The sequence below is a fragment of the Schistocerca serialis genome, chromosome 2 (genome assembly GCF_023864345.2).
Source record: "Schistocerca serialis cubense isolate TAMUIC-IGC-003099 chromosome 2, iqSchSeri2.2, whole genome shotgun sequence".
Taxonomy (NCBI): Eukaryota; Metazoa; Arthropoda; class Insecta; order Orthoptera; family Acrididae; genus Schistocerca; species Schistocerca serialis.
In genome coordinates, this window is record NC_064639.1 from 563,356,294 (window position 1) to 563,382,369 (window position 26,076).

At 41.6% G+C, this 26,076-nt stretch overlaps 1 protein-coding gene across 1 annotated transcript in view; it reads right to left on the reverse strand.

Moving 5' to 3' along the window:
- The window catches only part of LOC126457563 (nuclear fragile X mental retardation-interacting protein 1), a 146,178-nt gene that overhangs the window by 38,753 nt on the left and 81,349 nt on the right, over window positions 1–26,076 (reverse strand). Inside the window, exons 3-4 of the mRNA XM_050093977.1 lie at window positions 24,963–25,105; window positions 19,718–19,897 (exon numbers count right to left, since the gene is read on the reverse strand). Coding sequence (XP_049949934.1) covers window positions 19,718–19,897; window positions 24,963–25,105 — 323 coding nt within the window. The remainder of the gene's footprint in view (window positions 1–19,717; window positions 19,898–24,962; window positions 25,106–26,076) is intronic.

The window sequence follows — 26,076 nt, forward strand, 5'->3', positions numbered from 1 at the left end:
CAAATTTGAAATCTGATTTAATGAAGCACTTCTGCCAGTTATTGCACATTAAGACACTTTGGACTAGTGCTTCACACCCACAGCCAAACAGTCAACAGAAACTGCAGAAATGCTAAACTATTATGTTAACTCACATCGTAATGACTGGGATGATCTACTTCTGTACATCACAAGGGTGTATAATTCCAAAATCCATGAAAGCACAGGGCTATCACTTAATGAGGTGCTTTTGGGCCAAAGGATATCTTCCCCTTTTGAGTTTTGTAAGCTTGCCCCAGGAAATGATATTTTGTCACTGAAAAATTTCTGTAGAAGCATAAAAACTATTTGGAAACAGTTAAAAGAGATGAACACCAAAGCTTTAGAACAACAAGACAGAACCCATAATAAGAAAGAAGTGTTACATAGGCCAATGGGTTATGATGACCAACCTATGTGTACCACAGGAAAGACTAAGAGTTTGTGACACATTATCATGGTCCATCTTAAGTGACAGAAATTACATCACCAGTTAACATCAAATGTAGCTTCCAACCGGCCCCACAACTATTCACATCAGTTGCATTCATCGCTATAAGGGAGCCTTCACTGTTGGCAACATTTTCAGAAGAGGGGAGGGGACATGAGCAGGAATAATAAACTAGGAATAATACACTAACAACAGGATTACAGGATTTTCTCTTCCTTTAGGCACATGGTTCTTCCCCGCAACAAGAAGCAGCAGTTCCAGCACGAGGTATTGGGCTTTGAACAAAGAGGAAAAGGAATATAGGAATCTTCGGCGTAGTACGTGTACTATGTTGAAGGAGGGGGGCAGAAGCCTTCAAGGTACATCCTCTAACATGTGGTGTTTTGTCTATATGACAACCAGACAAGTTAATGCCAGGTCATAAGTGGACGCTAAGGTTAGGCTGCAATCTTCGGGCCTATGAGAATAAAATTCAGTGGTTGGGAGACACATTTGACAAAGTACAATGCCTGATAAACAACCAAAAACAACCAAACAATACTCAGTGATGTGCATGAAGAGTGTCAGCTGCTGTGATCAGCTTTTGCACAACTACATACTTAGTCCTGAAAGCAGAAAAAGAGTTTGGCTGGGCACAGGCTGTCATATATTGAAAACTGCCACCATTCACAGGTCATGTGAACTTATATTGTTTTGCCGCCAAAATCTATGACAGAACGCCCAAAATAAATAATTACAGACAAAACAACATTGTTCTGAAGGTTAGCCCTGCACTATCATACTCTGTAGCAAACCAGTCAGTCATTGTTTGTACTCGTTACAAGCAAGGTCGACAAAGTGCAACCCAGCGAACAGAAGGTCAGGGCTTATTACTCAGTGGTGTCCAATGTGATGTATCTGGAATGGCCTTCCGATTTCCTGCCACCATAAAAGGAACTAACCCCCCGAATGTAACTCGCATGCTGATTTATGTATCTGACCTACCCCTAGAAACTCTACCCACAGAAAATCCAAATTACCTAAATGACATATTACATCTGACTCTCCTTGCCTCCCGAGACCTAATGTTAACTGTGAAAAATTGTCACATACCTCAATGGAACACCTTTTAGACCGTGTACAAAAGTACTATACTGAACATCAACAACAACTAGCAACTATAGAACCATCAACCTCAGCTGCCTGTATGAATTTAGCAGCAACAGAAATTGTATGCTACCAATTCAAGTACAAATCAGTCCAAATCCCATCTTTGCCTGTCTTCAACCTAAGTGTTCAAACAACTCATAACACCATCAATAAGAAGCAGTTCAATGATGGACAAAGTGAATCATGAACAAAGATCTCTTTGGAGAGCCAAGTGCTAGTGAAGTCAGGCAGAAAGTGTAAATAGTGCAAAGGATAAAGTGACACTCTGAGTGAAGGTGGGAGTGTGAAGTCTAAGTAGTTGTAACTAAACCAGTGTCTATGTTCCAGCAAAATCCAAGAGCAGATTTTTTTCCTTAGGGGGTAGGAATTGTAAAGGGAAAAAGTTATATCAGGACTTGGATGATGATGATGATGACGATGATGATGATGATAATGATGAAATGATGAGGACAACACAAACATCCAGTCCTCGGGCAGAGAAAATCCCCAACCCGGACGGTAATCGAACCCTATCAGGACTTGGAGCCATAGATGAAGCACTAGGACAGTAATCAGACCATGCTGGAATCAGCTTGCCACTGCCACAAGGTCAATGTGGTGCAATAACATTTAAGACCACCCAAACCAGCCCATCGGCACTCTAACAGAAAGGCAGTTATATGATGTGGAGCCTGTGCCACTTAGCGCTGTGTCGATGATGCAGACATGTCTACCAGCACCAGGATGCAAACCACTGACTGCTGCATCAGCATCTGGACACCAGGGCAGCCCCACACTTTGCTGTCATCCCGGGAGAACTGCATGAGGGTCCAGCCATCCCTGCCCCTGCTGGAGTATCAACAGAAGACATCTATGCTCTGGGCACTGGTGTGTGATGCTAACACACATTTTCGCAGCAGCCGCAGTCAGCTGCACCTCACCTGACTGGGAAATCCAAGAATCCAGCAATGCTGCAGCAACGGTGTGTGATGTCTGTAATTATGGGCCGACAAACTGAGAAACGCCATGACATTCAATATGCCCACCACTGTTACTTGCAGTTCCATGCTAATGATTATAAACAAGCTGCAATAACAAAGTTATTGCAACCCTGATCAGACTTCCTTTGGCTGCATGCCTAATCCTTTTCAGCAGAGAACCAGAGCCCACAACTAGCCACCCAGGAAATCCCATTGTACGCAAAGGTGCAGGAGCCAGCCACATTCTGCACTATTATAAAGGGTGATCAAAACTTGAGTCCCATGAGGCACATTCGGTATTAGTGGATATAGGGAAAACTACAATGAAAGGAGTGACCCACAATCACCACAACATCAAAATGATTAGTTGCATGCAGTGGGTAGTACCATATGGCTGGTTGTCTACGAGGCAACCGATTAACATAGTCTGATAGAATGCTCTTAAAGGGGTGCCAGTTACCACAGCTGTGCAGTGTGGTGCTGTTCTGCAGTATAGTGATTCATACAGTGATGTGCACAAGTACACCCATCAGGAGAAGGCAGAAATGGTTCTCACCCATGCGACAAGCATGAGTCAATGGGAAGCAGCAGCAGGATGTCAGAGGTGACATCCAAACCGACGTAAACCTAATCACAGAACGATTGGCCATTTATTGGTACAGTTCAAGTCTACAGGCAGGTTCACAAGAGACAATCTGAATGACCACACACAGCAAACAACAGGTAAATAATCAGCAGCCATACTAGCTAAGGCAATAGTAAGTCCGACTTTGTCAACAAGGAAGTTGGCACAGGAATGCAATGATACTGACAGGTGGGAGCAATTCTGTGAATGGTTTGAAGAAAGATGAGAGTGGCTACTCAGACTTGGAGAGAAAAAAAAATCCCTGAGAATTCCAGGTATTTCCGGCCAAGTATTACAAATTTCCACATGAATATATAAATTTCTTTCTCATGTATCACCACTACAGAAATTAATACGTAATGGTCCTCACATACAAGGGAACGGAAATTTATAGCATACAAAAAAGTTTGAAGTGTTGTGTATATCTATAATTTAGGGAAAACCTATAATATTATAGGTGATTACAATAAAGTGGCTAAAAATTGCTGATAAAAGGCCACTCACAACAAAACCAAAAACATTAAATCTATTTTAAATTAAGCAGGGTTACTTACACAACATACAATTTTCAGCAAAAGTATCACACACTTTAAATACTACTTTCAATAACAAATAATGTGCATTTACATAGTACTAATAATTTAAATGTTTCATTTATGCTAGTTCCAAGGATTTCATGAAACATTCAAGCCCCAACTCAAAACAAATAAAATGTCTATTTATAAATTTGGTAGGGGATCAAAATTTTGAATTTTTCAGATAATTTCACTATTTATGAAGCAAATACAGTCACAATGCAGTTATTTAATTTTTTAAAGCCTTTATTTGTCCTTCAAATGCTAATATTTCTGTTGTAGCATTTTCTAAAATTTTCAAATGCTCTGTTTCCGACTCTTGCACTTCCAAGTCTTTTTTTTTTTCCTTTTTTCTGAAATGTTTTTTCCTTCTGCAGAGTGTTGTTCTTTGAGTCGATCACAATATTCTACATAATGTGAGTGTGGATTCCCTGTGCTGAGAACAAGGGATTTTGGAATATCGAAGTTGTAAATGCCTCCTATATTGGACACAGCGTCATATATTTGCCTATGTGTAACAACTGATTTCTCACTCATGTTTTCAAAGAGGCATTCACCACTAACTGAAAAGGCCATTTCAATGTTAGCATTTCTATGGGAAACATTGCAAACTAATTTCACGACAAGCATCAAATTTTGGTATTCATTACTATGGACACCCCACTGGAAATGATCAACTCTTTTTTCAGAATGGCTGTATTCTTTAACAGAATTGGTTACAGCGTCATATATTTGCCTATGTGTAACAACTGATTTCTCACTCATGTTTTCAAAGAGGCATTCACCACTAACTGAAAAGGCCATTTCAATGTTAGCATTTCTATGGGAAACATTGCAAACTAATTTCACGACAAGCATCAAATTTTGGTATTCATTACTATGGACACCCCACTGGAAATGATCAACTCTTTTTTCAGAATGGCTGTATTCTTTAACAGAATTGGTTACAGCGTCATATATTTGCCTATGTGTAACAACTGATTTCTCACTCATGTTTTCAAAGAGGCATTCACCACTAACTGAAAAGGCCATTTCAATGTTAGCATTTCTATGGGAAACATTGCAAACTAATTTCACGACAAGCATCAAATTTTGGTATTCATTACTATGGACACCCCACTGGAAATGATCAACTCTTTTTTCAGAATGGCTGTATTCTTTAACAGAATTGGTTACATATGGTGGGGAAGTAAGCACCTTGAATTCACCAATTACATTATCTGCTGCAGTTCCACTTATGAGATTACTTTCTATGAGAACACAAAGCAGCTTATCAGGATGTCATTCTGCCAAACTGGTGTTTGACACAATCAAACCTGGGTCACGACACGTAATGGCCAGTGTCAACAGGTAGTTTGAGGGTGATCTGTTATTAAGTTTCATGACAAATGTTTGATGACCTGTCTTACATTCTTGTTGGAACTTAAGAATATCAACGTCTGAACTGTTTACATTATTTTATTTCATTTTATTTTATTTTTTATTTTTTACTGGTATCAAAACCTAGAATTATGTTTTTTGCGGGTAACGGATTTTTCCTTCCTTGGCAGCAGCTAACCTGATTGATGTGCTTTTTTCTAATATCTTTGGCTTCATAAAATGTCCTAATACTGTTTTTACTGTACAGCAGATACCAAATCTGTGTGGGGAAATGGAGTTAACAGAGGATCTGTCTGGAACTGTGGTTGGAAAGGTTCACAATAGCAGGCTAAAGACTTGAAAAAAGCAAGTTTGGCTTACAGCAATCGGTCATTAATAAACTTACTCATCAACATGAAACTTTCGCTCTTTGATACTCACCAACATCAAACTTTCACTCTTTGGTTCACACCCTAGAGAAATTTCTTTGTTTTTGGTGTTATATTGATTGCTCTCTGAGCAACTGAGGAATTCCCCAGCCATCTGATACAACTAGTATTTTGGAAAAATAAATACTTAATATACAATGCTCTCCTGGCTGGCACAGTCTTGAACAAATTATATGAGGCTCTCAACATTGAAATTTAGAGAATCTTTCCCTTTGGTATGTCTTTTGTCACATAAAAGGTCAGCAGCTCACAAATGCCCAAGAAAACAGGGATTAAGGTATCTTCTTGTTCCTTCTCTTTTATCTTCATCAAAACCTTGTATTTACATTCATTTGTGTGTGTCCCACAATTTTATTCAGTGTTTCATAAAAACCAAGAACAATAAAAATGTTGATTAAAATAAGACACAATTCCAAAAATAAGAACATATCCTATCTTACCTCACTTGAGTTGCATCTTGTTAGCTACGGCACTATCTTCACACATTCTTGAGATTACAGCAACATCCTTTTCAGTGTTCCTAAGTGACTTGTGTGTCATAACTATTTCAACACACCAGAGAATTTCTACTATTGTTACATCATCTTTTAATACAAATTCCACAACTCTGTGTGGATGATTTACTATTAAAACTAGCAGAGACACTTAAGATTCTGAAAACGATGAGACCGGAGTGTGTAGTTCAGAATTATTAGGTGACAGAATAACAGTTGATTTTTTCAGATGAAAAAACACTTGAACTTGAGACATGTTCTCTCACTTGAAAGATGTTGTGTATTGTTTTTCCCCTTCATATGGCTAAAAAGCACGTGATGTGCCATGTTACTTAAAGATATTTGGCTATAGCAGTAACTATAATAAGATAAAGCAAGTTAACCAGGGACAGGTTCAAGCCAGTCCTCTAAATTTGTGTGACTTCCTGAAATATCTTGATAAAATGTCTTGAAATCAGACACTGTAAAATTATTAATTTGTAAAAGAAGAACAAAATACTTACACCATTTTCACACACACACACACACACACACACACACACACACTTCATTACTGTGTTTAAGTTGCTTAAACACTTTCACAGGAAACATATTAGTATTCAAAATATGTTTTCTGTGGCATTTTGTGACACGTTTACATCTTTCTTTCTGGTTTCTGTCCACACTGGTGGCAGAAATTTCTTGCAATGTATTCCCATTGTCTGTAATGCTGTTTGTCTTACAGTTTTTGTATTATCTGCTATGTTATGTCCATTGATGAAGAAACTGTAATTATACATGGTGCTAAACTATTAATACTCTAAGTAAGTTCTTGTAAACAAAGTTAAAGGTCTTATCATCGGTGGACGAACAAATACTAGAGAAGAGTGTTGTGACAGTGCCACGACATTTAACAGTGCCGCCATGACAGTACGCGCAAACGGCGATAGAGGCGCTACGCAACTCGGCTGAGCGCGGGAGCACCACCTAGCTACGAACGGCGCCAGCCGCATGTCATGGCACGGCAGTCGAATAAGAGATACTGAGTTGTTATCATGTAACGAGCTATTGTTCCTAAGTGAGTGTGTTTGAATGTCCACGCAATTATTGGTGATTAAAGGTTATAACATTTTTTGGCGACGAGGTCGGATATTTTCACTGCATTGTGGATTTGTGTGTTCGTGACTGGGCAGACATGGAACAGCTTATGCAAGCGCTCACTGAATAACAAACACAGCTGACGGCTGCTACTCAGGCACAACAAACACAGCTGACGGCTGCTATTCAGGCGTTGTTGATGTCGCTTACTCATCGTCTGTCTTCCTCTTCTCCGCCTCCATTCCCTCCTTATGACGAGGCCGCTGAAGACTGGGAGGATTATGAGAAGCGTTTGCAGCAACACGTCTTGGCTTTTGGCGTTGTCGACGCTCCTATGTGTAAGTAGTTATTTCTGTCTTGGATTTCCCCACGGATCTATCAGCTGCTATCTCAGTTAGCCCCTCTGCGGGAACCTGCCTCTCTATCCTTCCAAGAAATGTGTGACTTATTGTCTAACTATTACCGAAAAAACACCCACGTCGTTGCCGCCCGCGTAAACAGCCCCATCAATCTTACCGGGCTTGGGCGGCGGAACTACACGGTCTGAGTAGGAAATGTCAGTTTGTCACGGACGCCCATCATGAGTCTTATGCTGATTCAATGGTTAGGGATGCTATTCTACGGCTTGCTCCTGATAAAGAAGTTTGGCAACGTGCCCTACAATTGCCAAACCCGTCGTTGTCGGAAGTTCTAAGCATCGCTCAATCCTTTGAAGTGTCTCACGCTGCTGGCGCGCAAATAGACGCGTGGTGTGATGTAGGCACTGTACAGTCAACTTTCGACATGGACAATTTGCCTGTTTCACAGGAGAACGAAGATGTGGCGGCGGTTCACTCGCGTAAACAACTTCACGTTGGGCCGCAACGCTCGCAGCGAAAACAACAACCACAGAAGCAGGTTCGTTCCGCACTTCCTTCTTGTCCACGTTGTTTCGTACAGCATGACAGGGCCGCATGTCCAAAATGTTGGGCCACGTGTAATTCATGTAGGGAAAAAGGCCACATTGCTTCTGTGTGTCAGTCCCCTAAAGTTCCTGTCGACGAGGACGAAGCATCGGACACGGATGTTAACTGTGTGCTTTCTCAAACAAATAAGTTGTTTGTTACTGTTCATGTTCTGGATAAAGACATTCACATGCAAGTGGACACTGGCTCTGCAGTAACTCTCATTAATTCTCGTACGTATTTGGAGTTGGGCTCCCCTCCCTTGCCTCCAGCTACGCAAAATCTGAGAACTTATAATAAACAGAAAATTCCTATCATTGGCCAGTTTGATGCTTCCACTGCCTACAAGTCTGTTGTTAGGCCCCTCTCGTTTTATGTGGTGGATCATGCGGGAACTGAAAACCTGTTCGGTTATGATGCTTTCCAGTTGTTCAGGTCCTCCATTGATGATGATGTGCACCTCATATCTGAGGATATTCCGTATCAACAGCTGGATGGATTGTGTTCTGAATTTTCGTCCATGTTCTCTGCTGGTCTGGGTCATGCCAAGGATTTTGAAGCCCACATTACTCTTAAACCTACAGCTCGCCCTAAGTTTTTCCGGGCGCGCCCTATTCCGGTGGCGTTGCGTGCACCTGTCAAGGCTGAGATAGACAGGTTAACAGCTTCAGGGATTCTCCTTCCTGTTACCTCCAGCAAATGGGCATCGCCAATCGTGGTGGTTTCTAAACCAAACGGGAGTCTGCGATTGTGTGGTGATTTTAAAGCCACTGTCAACGCTCAGAGCCTCATTGACACTTATCCTCTTCCCCGTCCTGAGGAGTTATTTACTAAGCTCGCTGGGGGCCAGTTCTTTTCCAAACTTGACTTATCGGAGGCGTACCATCAGTTGCCGTTGGATGTTTCTTCCAAGGAATTTCTCGTCATCAACACTCCTTGTGGGTTGTATCAGTACCAGCGGTTACCATTTGGCGTCGCCAGCACGCCGGCCATTTTTCAGCGGTATTTGGAACAGCTCGCGGCTTCCGTTCCTGGCTGCATAAACTATCTGGATGACATTGTTGTCATGGGGGCCTCCACTGAGGAGCACCTTCGCAATTTGTATTCACTATTTCAGGTTTTGCATTCGGCTGGGTTGAGGTGCAATCTGGAAAGGTCACAGTTCTTCCAACCCTCCATTGTGTATCTTGGTTTCCACTTGTCCCGTGAGGGTATATGTCCTCTACATCAGCACGTTGTGGCCGTTAACGCTCTATCCCGGCCGTCTACGGTCAAAGAACTTCAGGTGTTTCTAAGCAAGATTGGTTATTATCACAAATTCATTCCATCTGCGGTGGCGGTAGCTCATCCTCTGCATCAGCTGTTATGCAAAAACGTCCCTTTCTGTTGGTCCGACGAGTGTGAGCAGGCTTTTGTCCGCCTGAAGGCTCATTTGCAGTCGGCGCCTTGTCTTGCCACATTCCGTCCGGGTCAGCACTTGGTTCTGGCGACTGATGTGTCACAGTATGGCCTAGGGGTTGTTCTTGCCCATCAGTATGAGGATGGGTCGGAACGACATATCGCCTATGCTTCCAAGACCCTCAACGATGCGATTATTCTCAAATCAAAAAGGAGCCACTCGCTATCATTTATGCTCTAAAAAAGTTCAGCTTTTTTTTTATGGTTCTAGGTTTCACCTCATCACCGACCACAAGCCGCTGGTCTCTCTGTTCAGCCCATCGGCATCGCTTCCGGATAAGGCAGCTCACCGCCTGTAATGTTGGGCCTTATACTTGTCTCGTTTTCACTATGAGATTCACTATCGCCCCACGGCCCAGCACGCCAACGCTGACGCATTGTCGCGATTGCCAATGGGCCCCGACCTGGTTTTCGATCGTGATGAACTACTCTGTTTCCACAATGATGAGGAAGAACGTTGTGTGGTCGAGGGTTTTCCACTTACAGGTTCACAGGTCGCGTCGGCTACTGCGCGGGACCCGGTCCTGCGTCAGGTGATCGGTTTTGTTCAACAGGGTTGGCCGGACAGGACCAAGGGCCGGGCATCAGATCCCCTTCGCAACTACCATGCCTTGCACCTTCGTCTGTCTGTTCGTGATGGTGTTGTTCTTCTGGCCACGGATGGCGCATCTCCACAGGTCGTGGTGCCAGCCTCTCTTCGCAAAGATGTTCTCAAACTGTTGCATGAAGGTCATTGGGGTATTTCTCGGACTAAGTCCCTGGCCCGCAGGCACGTTTATTGGCCCGGTATTGATTCGGACATCGCCCACATGGTTGCTGCGTGTGGTCAGTGTGCTCAACAACTGGCTGCACCTCGTACAATGCCCTCTCCGTGGCCTGATCCGGCGCAGCCATGAGAATGGGTGCACGCTGACTTTGCCGGCCCCTTCCTCGGTACTTATTGGCTACTGTTGATTGATGCCTTCTCTAAGTTTCCGTTTGTTGTTCGATGTCCGTCGCCCACCACTGCGGCGATGACGCTGGCTTTGTCCAAAATCTTTGCACTAGAAGGTCTTCCATTCACGATCATCACGGACAATGGCCCTCAGTTCTCTTCGCAGGCCTTCCATGATTTTTGTACTGGACAAGGGATTCATCATGTTACAGCACCGCCTTTCCATCCGCAATCGAATGGAGAGGTCGAGCGCCTTGTCCGCACTTTCTAAAGGCAGATGAAAAAATTCCTTAGTGATTTTTCCACAGATGACACTCTGCTGCAATTTCTGAGTTCTTATCGCTTCACGCCTCTGGGTGATTGCAGCCCTGCTGAACTCTTGCATGGCCGTCAACCGCGCACTCTACTGCACCTGCTTCACCCTGTCAGGCCTTGTGCTGTGTCCCCTAGTGCGGGAAAATACTCGGTGGGCGCCGACGTGTGGGCAAGAGGGTATGGATCTCACCCTAAATGGATTCCAGGGGTGGTCAACAAGGCTCTTCGAGGCCTCCGGCTTTGTGAAATACGTACGGACGACGGTATGGTTGTTCGCCATTACGACCAGATGCGCCCACGAGTGGTGGCCACGCCGGTGCCACCACCCCTTCCTTTGCCTCCACCAGCCCGAGAAGCCAGTCCTGTCGCTGCTGCCGATCTACCGTACGTGTTGAAGCAGCCGACGTCGCTACCGCTTCCGAGTACGCCGGAACCGGCCCCAGTCACGACGCCGCCTTCTCCGGGACCCATCTCGCTGGAGCACACCCCCAGGTCCACGACACCTATGGATGCTGCTCCGGAGTTTTCACCCATCATCTCATCCAGGAGGCACGTTCCACGCACGAGCTTCCGTCCTGGACATTTTTGACCATACTCTCGTGTCCCTCCGCGGGATCTTCTCGGGCCTCACAAGAGGCCATGGATGTCTCCGCACTGTCCATGTCTCCAAGGAAGTGAGTGATTTTTTTTTCAAGGGGGGAAAAGTGTTGTGACAGTGCCACGACATTTAACAGTGCCGCCACGACAGTACGGGCAAACGGCGATAGAGGCGCTCCGCAACTCGGCTGAGTGCGGGAGCACCACCTAGCTATGAATGGCACCGGCCGCATGCCACGGCACGGCAGTCGAATAAGAGATACTGAGTTGTTATCATGTAAAGAGCTATTGTTCCTACGTGAGTGTGTTTGAATATCCACGCAATTACTGGTGATTAAAGGTTATAACAAAGAGCTGGCAGTAATAACTTGTTACAGGAGCTGAATATGGATGAAGCCACTGGTTTTCACAACTTCGTTTGGATGTCATCTACTGGTTTTGAAATTATGGAGGGGAGGGATCGTTGGTGGAAGTCCTGAAGGTTTGTGTACCTGTAACTAAATGAAAAACATCATTAAATATGCATATTATCTAATTCTTATTCAGTTGGTATGATTTCGCATAAATCATCAACAATTACTTTCTTAAAAGTGTCGCTACTTTCCATGTTGCTTACGAATGTAACAAGAGAACGAACATAGCAGCAATTCACTGAAGAGCATCTTTTTTGTGCTGTTCTTTTACTGGTTGGTTCACATATTTAACAAGCAGATCTCAATGTGGTACAGTAATGTGTAATAACCTGACAGTCTTCTGCAATGACCACTTCATTTTCTTAGAAAAACTCACTACAATGAGTGAAAAAACAACACAGATCAACTATGTACACCAGACAAAAAGCGACATACACTGAAGAGCCACAGAAACTGGTAGACCTGCCTAATATTGTGTAGGACCCCTGCAAGCACACAAAAGTGCCACAACATGACGTGGCATGGACTCAACTAATGTCTGAAGTAGTGTTTGAGGGAATTAATGCCATGAATACCACAGGGCTGTCTATAAATTTGTAAGAGTATGAGCAGGTGGAGAGCTCTTCCAACATCACATCACAAGGCATCCCAGAGATGCTTGATAATGTTAATGTATGGTGAGTTTGGTGGCCAGTGGAAGTGTTTAAACTCAGAAGAGCATTCCTAGAACCACTCTGTAGCAATTCTGGACCTGTGGGTGTCGCATTGTCCTGCTGCAATCGTCCAAGTCTGTCGGAACACATAATGGACATGAATGGATGCAGGGGATCAGACAGGATGCTTACATATGTGTCACCTGTCAGAGTCATATACAGACATATCAGGGGTCCCATATCACTCCAACTGCACATGCCCCACACCATTACAGAGCCTCCACCAGATTGAACAGTCCCCTGCTGACATGCAGGGTCCACAGATTCATGATGTTGTCTCCATACCCATACACATCCATCTGCTTGATACAATTTGAAACAAGACTCACCTGACCAAGTAACATGTTTCCAGTCATCAGCAGCCCAATGTCAGTGTTGACAGGCCCAGGCAAGGCGTAAAGCTTTGTGTCATGCAGTCATCAAGGGCACACGAGTGGGCCTTCAGCTCCAAAAGCCCATATCAATGACATTCTGTTGAATGATTTGCACGCTGACACTTGCTGATGGCCCACCATTGAAATCTGCAGCAATCTGTGGAAGGGTTGCACTTCTGTCGTGTTGAACAATTCTCTTCAGTTGTCGTTGGTCCCACTCATGCAGGATGTTTTTCCGACCACAGTGTTTTGGAGATCTGCTATTCTACTGGATTCCTGATATTCATGGTACACTCATGAAATGGTCGATGGGAATATCCCATTTCACTGCTACCTAGGAGACACTGTGTCCTATTGCTCGTGCATCGACTATAACACCTTGTTCAAACTCATTTAAACCTTGATAACCAGCCATTGTAGCAGCACTAACCGATCTTACAGCTGCGCCAGACACAGGACATTGTGTTACAACTCAAACTGTGCACAATAGGCTGCATGATGTGCAACTTCACTCACGATGTCCATGGTGAGGTCCATCTTTGCAACTACGATACCATACAGAGCGGTACTGATGGGTCCAACAACATGCCAAATGGACTGCTCAGAAATGGCATTATGTTCTCTTCACTGATGAGTGTCGCATCGCCTTCAACCTGACAATCGTCAGAGACGTGTTTGGCGGCAACCCGGTCAGGCTGAATGCCTTAGACACACTGTCCAGCGAGTGCAGCAAGGTAGAGGTTCCCTGCTGTTTTGGGGTGACATTATGTGGGGGCTGACATATGCTGCTGGTGGTCATGGAAGGCACAGTAACGGCTGTTCGATATGTGAATGCCGTGCTCCAACTGATAGTCCAACAGTATCGGCAGCATACTGGCGAGGCATTCGACTTCATGTACAACAATTTGCGCTCCCATCATGCACATCTTGTGAATGACTTCCTTCAGAATAATACCTGTCTACTAGGGTGGCCAGACATGGAGAACATGACTGGGATAGGTTGAAAAGGGTTGTTTATGGACAACGTGACCCATCAACCACTCTGAGGGATCTACGCTGAATCGTCGTTGAGGAATAGGACAATCTGGACCAACAGTGCCTTGATGAACTTGTGGATAGTGTGCCACAATGAATACAAGCATGCATCAATGCAAGAGGACGTGCAACTGGGTATTAGAAGTACCGGTGTGTACAGCAATCTGGACCACCACGTCTGAAGGTCTCACTGCATGGTGGTACAACATGTAATGTGTGGTTTTCATGAGCAATAATAAGGGCAGGAATGATGTTTATGTTGATCTCTATTCCAATTTTCTGTACATGTTCCGGAACCGAGGTGATGCTAATACTTTTTTTCATGGATGTAATAAAGTACGATGCCGACACATTTGAGACAACTTTCAGTTTAACTCATTTACAGCAAACGTAAGTATATGTGACACATGGATTGCAGGTGGCCATTTGTGATTCTGAGCATGAATAATTATATTTTGTCACTGCAAAACAAAAGAAGGAAAACACACAAAAGGAGTTGGTGGGCTGTAAGACTGCAAATATTTTTAAATCAGTAAGTTTTAAATAAGGCATAACATCACATGCATTTCTTCCTGCTATAGTTCCATAAACTCAAGAACTCCACTAATCCTGAGACGGTAATTTGAAGAATCCTGCCTTGAAGTACAAGCAACATGTAGCCAATCTAGGGTTCTGAAACGAGAACCAAAACTACATTGGGAACAATATGTGGTCACCTTATCAATACTGGCTACAATGCCCACTGATGTTTGCTTAAAATACCAACAAGAAATGGAGTTGTACTAAGACTGGGCCAATATTCAAATAAGTAGTACACTTTGAAATACACTGAAGTGCCAAAGAAACTGGTATAGGCGTGCGTATTCAAGTACAGAGATATGCAAACAGGCAGAATACAGTGCTGTAGTCAACAACACCTATATAAGATGACAAGTGTCTGGTGCAGTTGTTAGATCGGTTACTGCTGCTGCAATGGCTGGTTATCAAGATTTAAGTGAGTTGGAACGTGGTGTTATAGTTGGCACATGAGCGATGGGACACAGCATCTCAGAGGTAGCGATGAAGTAGGAATTTTCCCATACAACCATTTCACGTGTGTTCTGTGAATATCAGGAAACCGATAAAGCATCACGAACCGTGGTAAAAAAAATTGCTGTTTTGAATAGCGCGCCGCAGTGGGTAGTGTAAGGCAGTCGCCCTCCGTTTCTGGTGGTGGTGCTGCTGTGGCAATCACAGCTTTGGTGTCTCCCTCTGATGGGAAACGGGAAAGGTTGATGTTCACATGTATTTAAGGGGCGCTATGAGCTCGTCAGTGGGTCATTCTGGGTGAGTCTGGAGTCAGTCTGGGGTCAGTCTCTCGTCCCCAGCTTGTTAGTCTGTCTCGCGTCCGAATTTGTGGCGCAGTGAGAGAACTCAACGAGTGGTCGCCCGGTCGGCGGCTTAGTTCCTGCATCAAGAGTCTGTGCGTTAGGCTGCCAGTCTGCTTGAGTTGCTTAGGCAACAGTCATTGGCAGTTGGATGATCGGCTGGTCGGTCACACACTGAGACACAAGATGACTTGTCCACCTTGAACGTCGGTGCATGTGAGGTCGCCACGTGAGTCCAGTGGGCTGCGCCGTATAATGAGGGGTAGTGGCTTCATGGCCAACACGAGAGCAACAGGAGTCAACCCATGACATCGGTCTGGCCAGTGCGAGCTGCAGTGCTGTGAGACGGGAGATCGGTGCACCATCCTGCGTCTGTTGAAGCGGCTGGCAGCGGACGGTTCGGGAGAGCGTTTTGGGGGTGCTGCGCCAGGTCTTCGCCAGAAATCACAGTTTATTAGAAGTTAAGTGATTGGTGATATGTTGTTTCATTTATTTGTTAAATTCTACTTGTTTTCTCGGTGAGGTCACCAGCCGCTTTGTTTTGGGGTCGTCCTACCAATCTTCTCCATTTGCCCACCCGCAGGAAGGTGGTTATTTATGAATTGGGTGATCCCTTTTTCCCTTGTGGAGTAGGAGCGGGTTAGAGCAACCTGCAGTTTGGGTTGTTCAGTAATCTCCCTATCAATAGCTGCCTCTGTCATGTTTGTCGGATTTGGTGCGTTAACGAATTTATTGCTCGAAGTGTAAAGGCCTAATTCCTGAAATATGTGTCAACAAGTGTCAGCGTGCGAATAATTCATCAAAACATCATCGATATGGGCTTTTGGAGCTGAAGGCCCACTCGTGTACCCTTGACGACTGCACGACACAAAGCTTTACACCTCACCTGAGCCCATTAACACCGACATTGGACTGTTGATGACTGGAAACATGTTGCCTGGTCAGGCGAGTCTTGTTTCAAATTGTATCAAGCGGACGGACATGTAAGGGTGTGGAGACAACCTCATGAATCAGCATTTCAGCAGAGGACTATTCAAGCTGGTGGATGCTCTGTAATGGTGTGGGGCGTGTGCAGTTGGAGTGATATGGAACCCCTCATACGTCTAAATACGACTGTGACAGGTGACAAGTACATAAGTGTCCTGACTAATCACCTGCATCCATTCATGTCCATTGTGCATTCTGGCGGACTTGGGCAATTGCAGCAGGACAATACGACACCCGCCTTGTCCATTATTGCTACAGTGTGGCTCCAGGAACACTCTCTTGAGTTTAAATACTTCCGTTGGCCACCAAACTCCCCAGACATGAACATTATTGCGTCTATCTGGGATGCCTTAAGATGTGCTGTTCAGAAAACACCTCAACCCCCTTGTACTCTTATGGATTTATGAACAGCTCTGCAGGATTCGTGGTGTCAGTTCCCTCAAGCACTACTTCAGACATTAGTCGAGTTTATGCCCTGTTGTGTTGCGGCACTTGTGTGCGTTCACGGGGGCCCTACAAGATATTAAGCAGGTGTACCAGTTTTTTTGGCTCCTTAGTGTTTTAGATACTTTGAAATCTGTGATTTATATAGCTAAATAAAATTAAATTACCATGCTAAGTAAAAAAACACAGAATCCCCTGAGATTTTATGAAATTTCTGAAATTCATTGAGACTTCCCTGATTTTTCCAGGTAAAACATAATTCTCTGAGAATTCCAGGTTTTCCAGAAGAATTGCCACCCTGAAGATGCAAACACCAGCAGCAACTTGGAGCCAACGTCTTCTTCAGTGATTAAGTTTGTTTCCATTTAAACAGGAGTGCGAATTGACATAACACCATTCACTGGACAAATAACAATCCGCATCCCACTGTTGAGGCATATGGTCTGACTAATTCTAGGATAAACGTGTGGTGTGGCAAACAGAGGGATGCCGTTATTGATCCAATATTGTTCAACAGTATTCTCAATGCTGCACTACCCTATTTGGACAATCTGCCTTTTGAATGGAAATGTAGTTTTACTTTCAGCATGATGGTGCACCCATACACTTCAGACAAAATGTATGCTGAACCCTAAATAAGTTTCTCTTTGGGTGTTGGACAGGTAGACAGGTTCTGGTGGAATGTCCACCTAGGTCACTAGACCTGACACCACTGGACTGTTTCCCTTGGTGCACCTCAAGTCTACAGTGTACAGCAACACACCAAGAACATTAACTGACCTGCAGAAGAAAATCATTAAAGCCTGTACAGAGGTTTTGAAGGTAGGAGAAAAGGTACCGGTGGAAGTAAAGCTGTGAGGATGGGTCATGAGTGATGTTTGGGTAGCTCAGCTGGTAGAGCACTAGCCCACAAAAGGCAAAGGTCCCGAGTTTGAGTCGCGGTCCGGCACACAGTTTTGATCTTCCAGGAAGTCATGTGCTCTTGTGATGATATGAAGATTCACATTCAATAAACACCCAAAAATATTGAAAATGAAACTTCATGCAAATCAGTGAATCATTGTCTTCATTTTTAAGTGTTTAAAAGCTACTACCAATGAGAACATTAATAATAATAATAATAATAATAATAATAATAATAACCCACTATCCAACATGCTAAATAATACAAATTATGGATACAATATTACTGGAACATACCCAAACAAAATCACACATTTGCTATACATGGATGATCTAAAACTACTGGCAGCAACAAATCAACAACTCAACCAATTACTAAAGATAACAGAAGTATTCAGCAATGATATAAATATGGCTTTTGGAACAGACAAATGCAAGAAAAATAGCATAGTCAAGGGAAAACACACTAAACAGGAAGATTACTTATTGGATAACCACAGCGACTGCATAGAAGTGATGGAAAAAACAGATGCCTATAAATATATAGGATACAGACAAAAAATAGGAATAGATAATACAAATATTAAAGAAGAACTAAAAGAAAAATATAGACAAAGATTAACAAAAATACTGAAAACAGAATTGGCAGCAAGAAACAACACAAAAGCTATAAATACTTATGCTATACCAATACTGACCTACTCATTTGGAGTAGTGAAATGGAGTAACACAGACCTAGAAGCACTCAATACACTTACACAATCACAATGCCACAAATATAGAATACATCACATACATTCAGCAACTGAAAGATTCACATTAAGCAGAAAGGAAGGAGGAAGGGGATTTATCGACATAAAAAACCTACATTAGGGACAGGTAGACAATTTAAGAAAATTCTTTCTAGAACGAGCAGAAACTAGCAAAATACACAAAGCAATCACTCATATAAATACATCGGCTACACCACTGCAATTTCATAACCACTTCTACAACCCTTTAGATCACATAACATCAACAGATACGAAGAAAGTAAATTAGAAAAAGAAAACACTACATGGCAAGCACCCGTATCATCTAACACAACCACACATCGATCAAGACACATCCAACACATGGCTAAGAAAAGGCAATATACACAGTGAGACAGAAGGATTCATGATTGCAATACAGGATCAAACAATAAACATTAGATATTACAGTAAGCATATTATTAAAGATCCCAAGACCACAACAGATAAATGCAGACTTTGTAAACAACAAATAGAAACAGTAGATCATATCACAAGCGGGTGTACAATACTAGCAAATACAGAATACCCCGGAAGACATGACAATGTAGCAAAAATAATACATCAACAGCTTGCCTTACAACACAAACTTATAAAACAACACGTTCCCACATACAAGTATGCACCACAAAATGTACTGGAGAATGATGAATACAAATTATACTGGAACAGAACCATTATAACAGATAAAACAACACCACATAACAAACCTGACATCATAATCACCAATAAAAAGAAGAAATTAACACAACTAATCGAAATATCCATACCCAATACAACAAATATACAAAAGAAAACAGGAGAAAAAATTGAAAAGTACATCCAACTGGCTGAGGAAGTCAAGGACATGTGGCATCAGGATAAAGTTGACATTATACCAATTATACTATCAACTACAGGAGTCATACCACACAATATCCACCAGTACATCAATGCAATACAGCTACATCCAAACTTATATATACAACTACAGAAATCCGTAATTATTGATACATGTTCAATTACCCGAAAGTTCCTAAATGCAATATAACATATACCGTACAGTTAAAAGGAAGTCACGCTTGATCAAGGTCCACGTCACTTTCCATTTTTGACCAGACATAACGTCTGATAAAAGAAAGAAATAATAATAACGTACTGTACTGTACTGTACTGTACTGTAACATATACCGTACAGTTAAAAGGAAGTCATGCTTGATCAAGGTCCGCGTCACTTTCCATTTTTAAACAGACCTAAGGTCTGAGAAAGGAAAGAAGATAATAATAAAATTAAAATAAGACTGTACCTGTGCCAAGAAATGCAGGTAGTTTGCCTCTGCAGTTTCTATTCTCTTCTTCATCTGAATGATATGTTGTCGAGATCTGCTGTCGTGTCTTTCGAGGGGCTCTGTTCATTTTTGCTGGTTTTGTATTGATAGTATTATCAGCTCTGCTTGCTGATCTTTTTCCTCTCATATGTAGTGACCCTTTTTTACATTGAAAAGAAAGAATTAATTAATTAAAACAGTTCAGGAACAACTGATGTTAAAATAATGTGTTTAATGTTATTTGTTCTGCAATGGTGCCTTTCTTTGTTCACATATCATGAATCCCTCAGACATGCCCAGACTGAAATAATACACACATAAAGCAAAAATTAAAAATCTTTAAAAGGAAGGTGAGACATACCTAGAGCCCAGATTTTTATGTAATATCAACACACAAAATACATTCATATTTTTGTAATGATAATGTATAACATATGCCAGGTAATATTGCTATCATGAACATATTTCATAAATATTTAACATAAAGCAATAATTTCAAGTGAAATCAACTTTTGAAAAACACTACATCCTACTGTTTTATCTTAATGCACATTTTAACATGCCAGAAACACAAAATGTACATTAAGAAGGTGCATTCTACATTTTATATATATATGAGGGAAACATTCCACGTGGGAAAAATATATCTAAAAACAAAGATGATGTAACTTACCAAACGAAAGCGCTGGCATGTTGACAGACACACAAACAAACACAAACATATACACAAAATTCAAGCTTTCGCAACCAACGGTTGCTTCATCAGGAAAGAGGGAAGGAGAGGGAAAGACGAAAGGATGTGGGTTTTAAGGGAGAGGGTAAGTAGTCGTTCCAATCCCGGGAGCGTAAAGACTTACCTTAGGGCGAAAAAAGGACAGGTATACACTCGCGCACACACACACACACACACACATATCCATCCGCACGTACACAGGCACAAGCAGACATATGGATGTATGCCAAATTTCTGATTTTAGGTTCGGTGAAAGCATTTTGTGGCTCTCATAAGGAAACCGATGATTCTCTTGGAAATGAATCAATCATAGATATGACAGCATAAAAATGTTCATTAAAAGAGCCAACAGCTTCGATCCACGCACCCCATCAAGTTACCATAGAGTAGGGCAACAAAGCTAGGTTTGGGAGCAATTTTTGAAAGAGACACACACAAATCAGGGCTTTGAGAAAGACTTTCTCTGTGCATGAAATTATCTTATTTACTTCTGGGTAGGTGCCTCACAGTTCTTCAATGATCTGTTTCACTACATAGGCCAGACAATGAACTGGATTAAATATGAACAGAATACACGTAGGGTACTTGCCACCTTTGACAAGTTGGTTGCAGCATCTGAATAGATAATAACTTTTTTCTTCTTCTTTTTGAACTTCCTCAGACCCCGGCATTGAGACTGCCCATTCACAAAACGAGCTACTGTTGAATTATGTTTTGCATTCCAACACTTTGCAGGAAAGCAGTAATGGCTTTGAGGGTTATTTTCTGGAGAGTTTCCAAACAATGAAACGCAATAAAGTAGCCACATATGTCCATGTTTCACTGACGACTAGCCATATATGGTGGTTACTTATGCAGGGTGATTTTGATAAATGGGCACAAACTGCAGGAAATGATCCTTGATGGATAGGGGTAAAATGAGGCACATTGACATATGGACAGAAATGCATTCAAGCTGAGGAACACCCACTTGAAGGTGAAGACAGAAGATCTTTTACTGTGACTAGGTATCAGCACCGGGCAGTGACCCCTCAGCATGGGGTAAGCCGAACAACCATCTGGAATAGTCTCATTGTCATCTGTCACTATCTGTATCACTTACAATGTGTGCAGGCCTTATTCCAGTGGATTTAGCTCTGTGATGATTATTTTGTTGCTGGTTTGTCTCGTAGGCCACCACAATGCTTGGAGTTCTGTCATCCACCCTATTCACAGGTGAAACTATCTTTATGAGAGGCATTACCATTAATGTTCACAACACTCATATGTGGGCTACAAAGAATCTCCTTCATATTATGGCAGTGAACCATTAGTACTGGTTCAGCTTCAATATGTGGGCAGGGATTTGGCGACCGCCTTGTGGGACCAGTCATTCTTTCACAAAGCCTCAAAGGTGAAGTATATCTGACTTCCTACAGGTGGTCCTGCCTCCCCACTGTAAGACATGTCTTGGGTGATACAAAGGGTAATGTGGTTGCTACACAATTGTGTTAGAACTCACTGCCCTCTTGAGTGTGATGTTAGAACACTAGTACAGACTGGCAGTAAGTCCATATGATCTTTTTTTCTCCTTATCCTCTCAGAGGCAGTTTCTTGCGGTTTGCTTCCAATTAGCAAAATCACTGTTTTGTGCCACACACTTTTCAGAGCCTCTTGGTAACAAAAATGGAAATAGTTTTTCCTTAATGTCAATTCATCAGGAATCAGCTGGCTGCAGTACTTTTGTAGAAATGTGCAATATTCAGGCATTTCTAGTTTGTACAGTGTTATGTTTGCAGCAACAACAGTGGAGAACATATAATGGAAATATACATTTGTGGAGTTTGGTGTCTTTGGTATCCATATCAAAAACATTTGATTCTTACAATTGTACTGCTTTGTTCTTAGTGTGAACATCACCACATATAAGTTACTGAAGTTGCGGCCTCATGAAGCAACTGGTATGCTTACTGCATGCTTGATAGTGATCAATCTCTCCATCAGTAGTGGAGAGTGTTGTCTATCATAATCCAAGATCTTAATTTTGATGCAGCAGGAGGCATCATGTGACACACACACACACACACACACACACACACACACACACACAGAGAGCCCCCCCCCCCCCAAACACACACACACACACACACACACACACACACACACACACACACACACAGAGAGAGAGAGAGAGAGAGAGAGAGAGAGAGAGAGAGAGAGTCATGAACTCATTATTTTTATATACAATTTACTTCCTGTCTTTAGCTGTTATGGTACGTTAGACTTGGATATTTTTCAAGGGGGCAGTCTACTAGGAGCGTGGGTAAATAAGAATGGCAAAAAAGCAATAATATGCAATTTTATAAGGTATAATGTGTAAATACATAATTATGTAAGTCTTGTGAAACATGTAAAAATATGTAACAATAATATGAAACATATCAAAACTGGCAACATAATTACTGATCATTTACACTTTTCACCTTCGCTTGATAAAGAACTGAATTTCTTTTACTGTGCATCATATTTACTGCACTGCATCAAATGAAGTAAAATGTTGCACAAAATTTTAAAGAGGCTGCAGAGGTAAAAAAAGCATTGCGTAAACTTTGTGTATGACTGATTTTAGCTCATACATTGCAGTATATGAAATGTAATAAGATACTGAAATTTTATTTAAACTTTTTTATTTAAAATATTTATTTAAACTTGAGTTACTGATGTTTATATCCAATGGACGGTTGGGAACAAAGCACCCTTTTCCAACCTTTGAATAGGGTATTATGGGGTCATAACAATCATCATATTTGATGTACAGTTCAAGATAGTAAAACATGGTTTTTGCAAATGATAGAAGGCACATATGTTGGTAAATTCTCATCTTTGTTATTAACCGAGATACGTAAGTAACTTGTCTGCAACACTAAGAGGTCAGCAGTTAAGGGTGTATACATACATTAATAGCACTGTACGAAAATGCAAGTGGAGCACCTATACACGTCAACTGCAGTGAAAAAGTTAACATAAAGAAGTAAATGGATAATAGTGATAACTATGACAACAGCAACAACAACAACAACAATAATAATAAGAATAATAATGATAATAATAATAATAAAGGACGATATTTGCAAAATAAAGGAAACATTGTGGGCTGATTATGAAGTCAGTGCTGTACAGTGCAATTTTTTCCATTGATCTCATTTGAAAAGATGCAAAGAAGGTGAGAACAAAGAGAAGAGAAGACGGTTGGAAAAGGTTGTGGTAATAGCATTAGAGAGGGAGTGGGGAGGGAGGGGAGGTTACAGAGAGGGGAGAGAGATGGGAGTGAGAAACATAAAAACGTAATTGAAAAGAGGATGTGTGACAACAGGGCAAGGGGGATGATATCTGAGAGGATATTCAGGGGGAAGGTGGCTAAAACATGGAGAGACAAGAGACAGTTGGGGAGGCAGAGAGACAAGACGGTAAGAACGTGACGAGGGGTGGAGATCCAAGGGAGGCAGGAAAGAGGAGAGAGCAGTGGCACATCATGTAGTGAGGCACCATCACAGGAAGCAAAAGTGGAAGGACCACATGGCAGAGTGGAAGCTGTGGAGAGGCAACACGATTGGGTGGGGGTGGGGTAAATGGTTTGTAATATAAGAAATGGGAAAACTGGAAAACAAATAAATAAAAAAATAAGCAGTGTGTGGACGGAATATAATTGATTTACTGCATAAAATCCAAGACATGTTATTAGAATGGACAGTTTTGAGGATTTAAACTTTTTCTTTCACTCAAAAACTCCGCACGCAATTTTAACTACTTTTTGTTGACCCTTTACTTCTGATCAGTGCAGCAGTAACACAAAAAATTAATGTGTAAGTTATGGTGGTATTATCACATGTCTATTGTCCCATGTCTAATACTCCACATACAATAAGCTGTCAACATTGAAAATAAACATTTCTCGACATTTAAAACAACAGGAGATACCACAAACATGTTACACATTCAGGGGAAATTGAGATTTAGAGGACTGCAAACAAACCATCCTCAGTCACAGAAGACCTTCAATTTAAAGTGCATCCATATTCTCAAAACCAGATTCAATTCACTGACTTCAATAAACTTAATGAAAGATAATACACTCAATAATCATTAAAAAAAAAAAACTTAGTACTAAGATGTCATGACTGCAAAAGAACATATAAAATGTCAAAGTTATAATTATTAAGCATTTTCAAATTTTCTGTTTTTGTTTACAGTGTAACATTCACATCAACCAAATGACTAGATTTTGTGTATGAAGAAAATATATTTTTCTATGAAATAAAAAAGTTGATATAATTGTAATATCATGTTTACTCCACATCTGAACCACTCCTGTAACAGTTTTTCATTTATCGTCACATTAATTTTGACAAGACAGAGGTCTATCTTTTATTTAATTATATGGAAATTGTGATTCAGTGCTCTGAATTTGAATGTCTGCACTAACAAGAAGAAAAGTTCTGTACATGTAACTACCTCTCGATTCATTACGTCTTCCTCTTCTTACTGAAAAATCAGGGTTAAACCTAGTTTTCTGATCCTCTAACCTTTCACCTCGTTTCATTTTCTCCTCACGTTCCTTCTTCTGTTTCTCAATGTTTTCTTTAGTTGGATAACGTCTGTAAGAGTAATGATCATAAAATGAGATAATTATATCATTATTAAACTTAATCTAGCAGGAGATAACTTTCCACAATGACAGCTATATTTGTATGAATTTGGCACTATATTTTGCATCAAAATATCTCTTTTTAAAGGTTACTCACAAGTCGGGTACCTTTAAAATGACCATTTTTTTAATTATACTGATTTATTAGCTAATAACACAACATGAAAATATTGCCTAGAAAAACTTGTGATCCAACAATGGTGGCCTGTTACCCGGTTCATATTTATAGACATCTCTTACACATAGACATGAAAATCAGAAGGTAATGTTCTAGAACAGTGTTCTGGGTAACTATGACCATTAATTTGCTAGGAGAGCACTGAGGAAAAAGAAGCACATGAAACAGTCCTTTATCCATGCTACCATTCTTCATCTGCTACAAAGCCTTCAGGATGACATACAGCTTAGTGCTGTATGCAGTAAGCTGGCTTGAAAAGCAAATGATGATGAAATAGGCTGGTAATATGACTGACAAGGAGACCTTACAGACTATATTAACTGCTAGCACTATAATGATATTCTTGAAAATAAATAAATAAAACACAAAAAAATGTTTTTGAAGAGTAGATAATTTCCGAGCACTGTGAAATACAAAGCATTTACAACACCTAAACTTACCTCTACATCTGTTGATGACTCTACTTTCAAGATAATATGCTACATCCTCCCTACCAAGAAATCCTCAATACAGCCACATATTACCCGATTCAACTGTACTTTTGATAATAAGTGTACATGTGGTACCGAGTCAAATGCTTTCTGGAAATCAAGAAATACTGCAGCTACTCAGCTGTCTTGATCCATGGCTTTCAGGATGTCAAGTGAGAAAAGTGCAGTTTGGCTTTCACACGATCTATGTTTTCGAAATTCACACTGGCTGGTAAGGATGAGGTCATTCTGTTCAAGATACCTCATAATGTT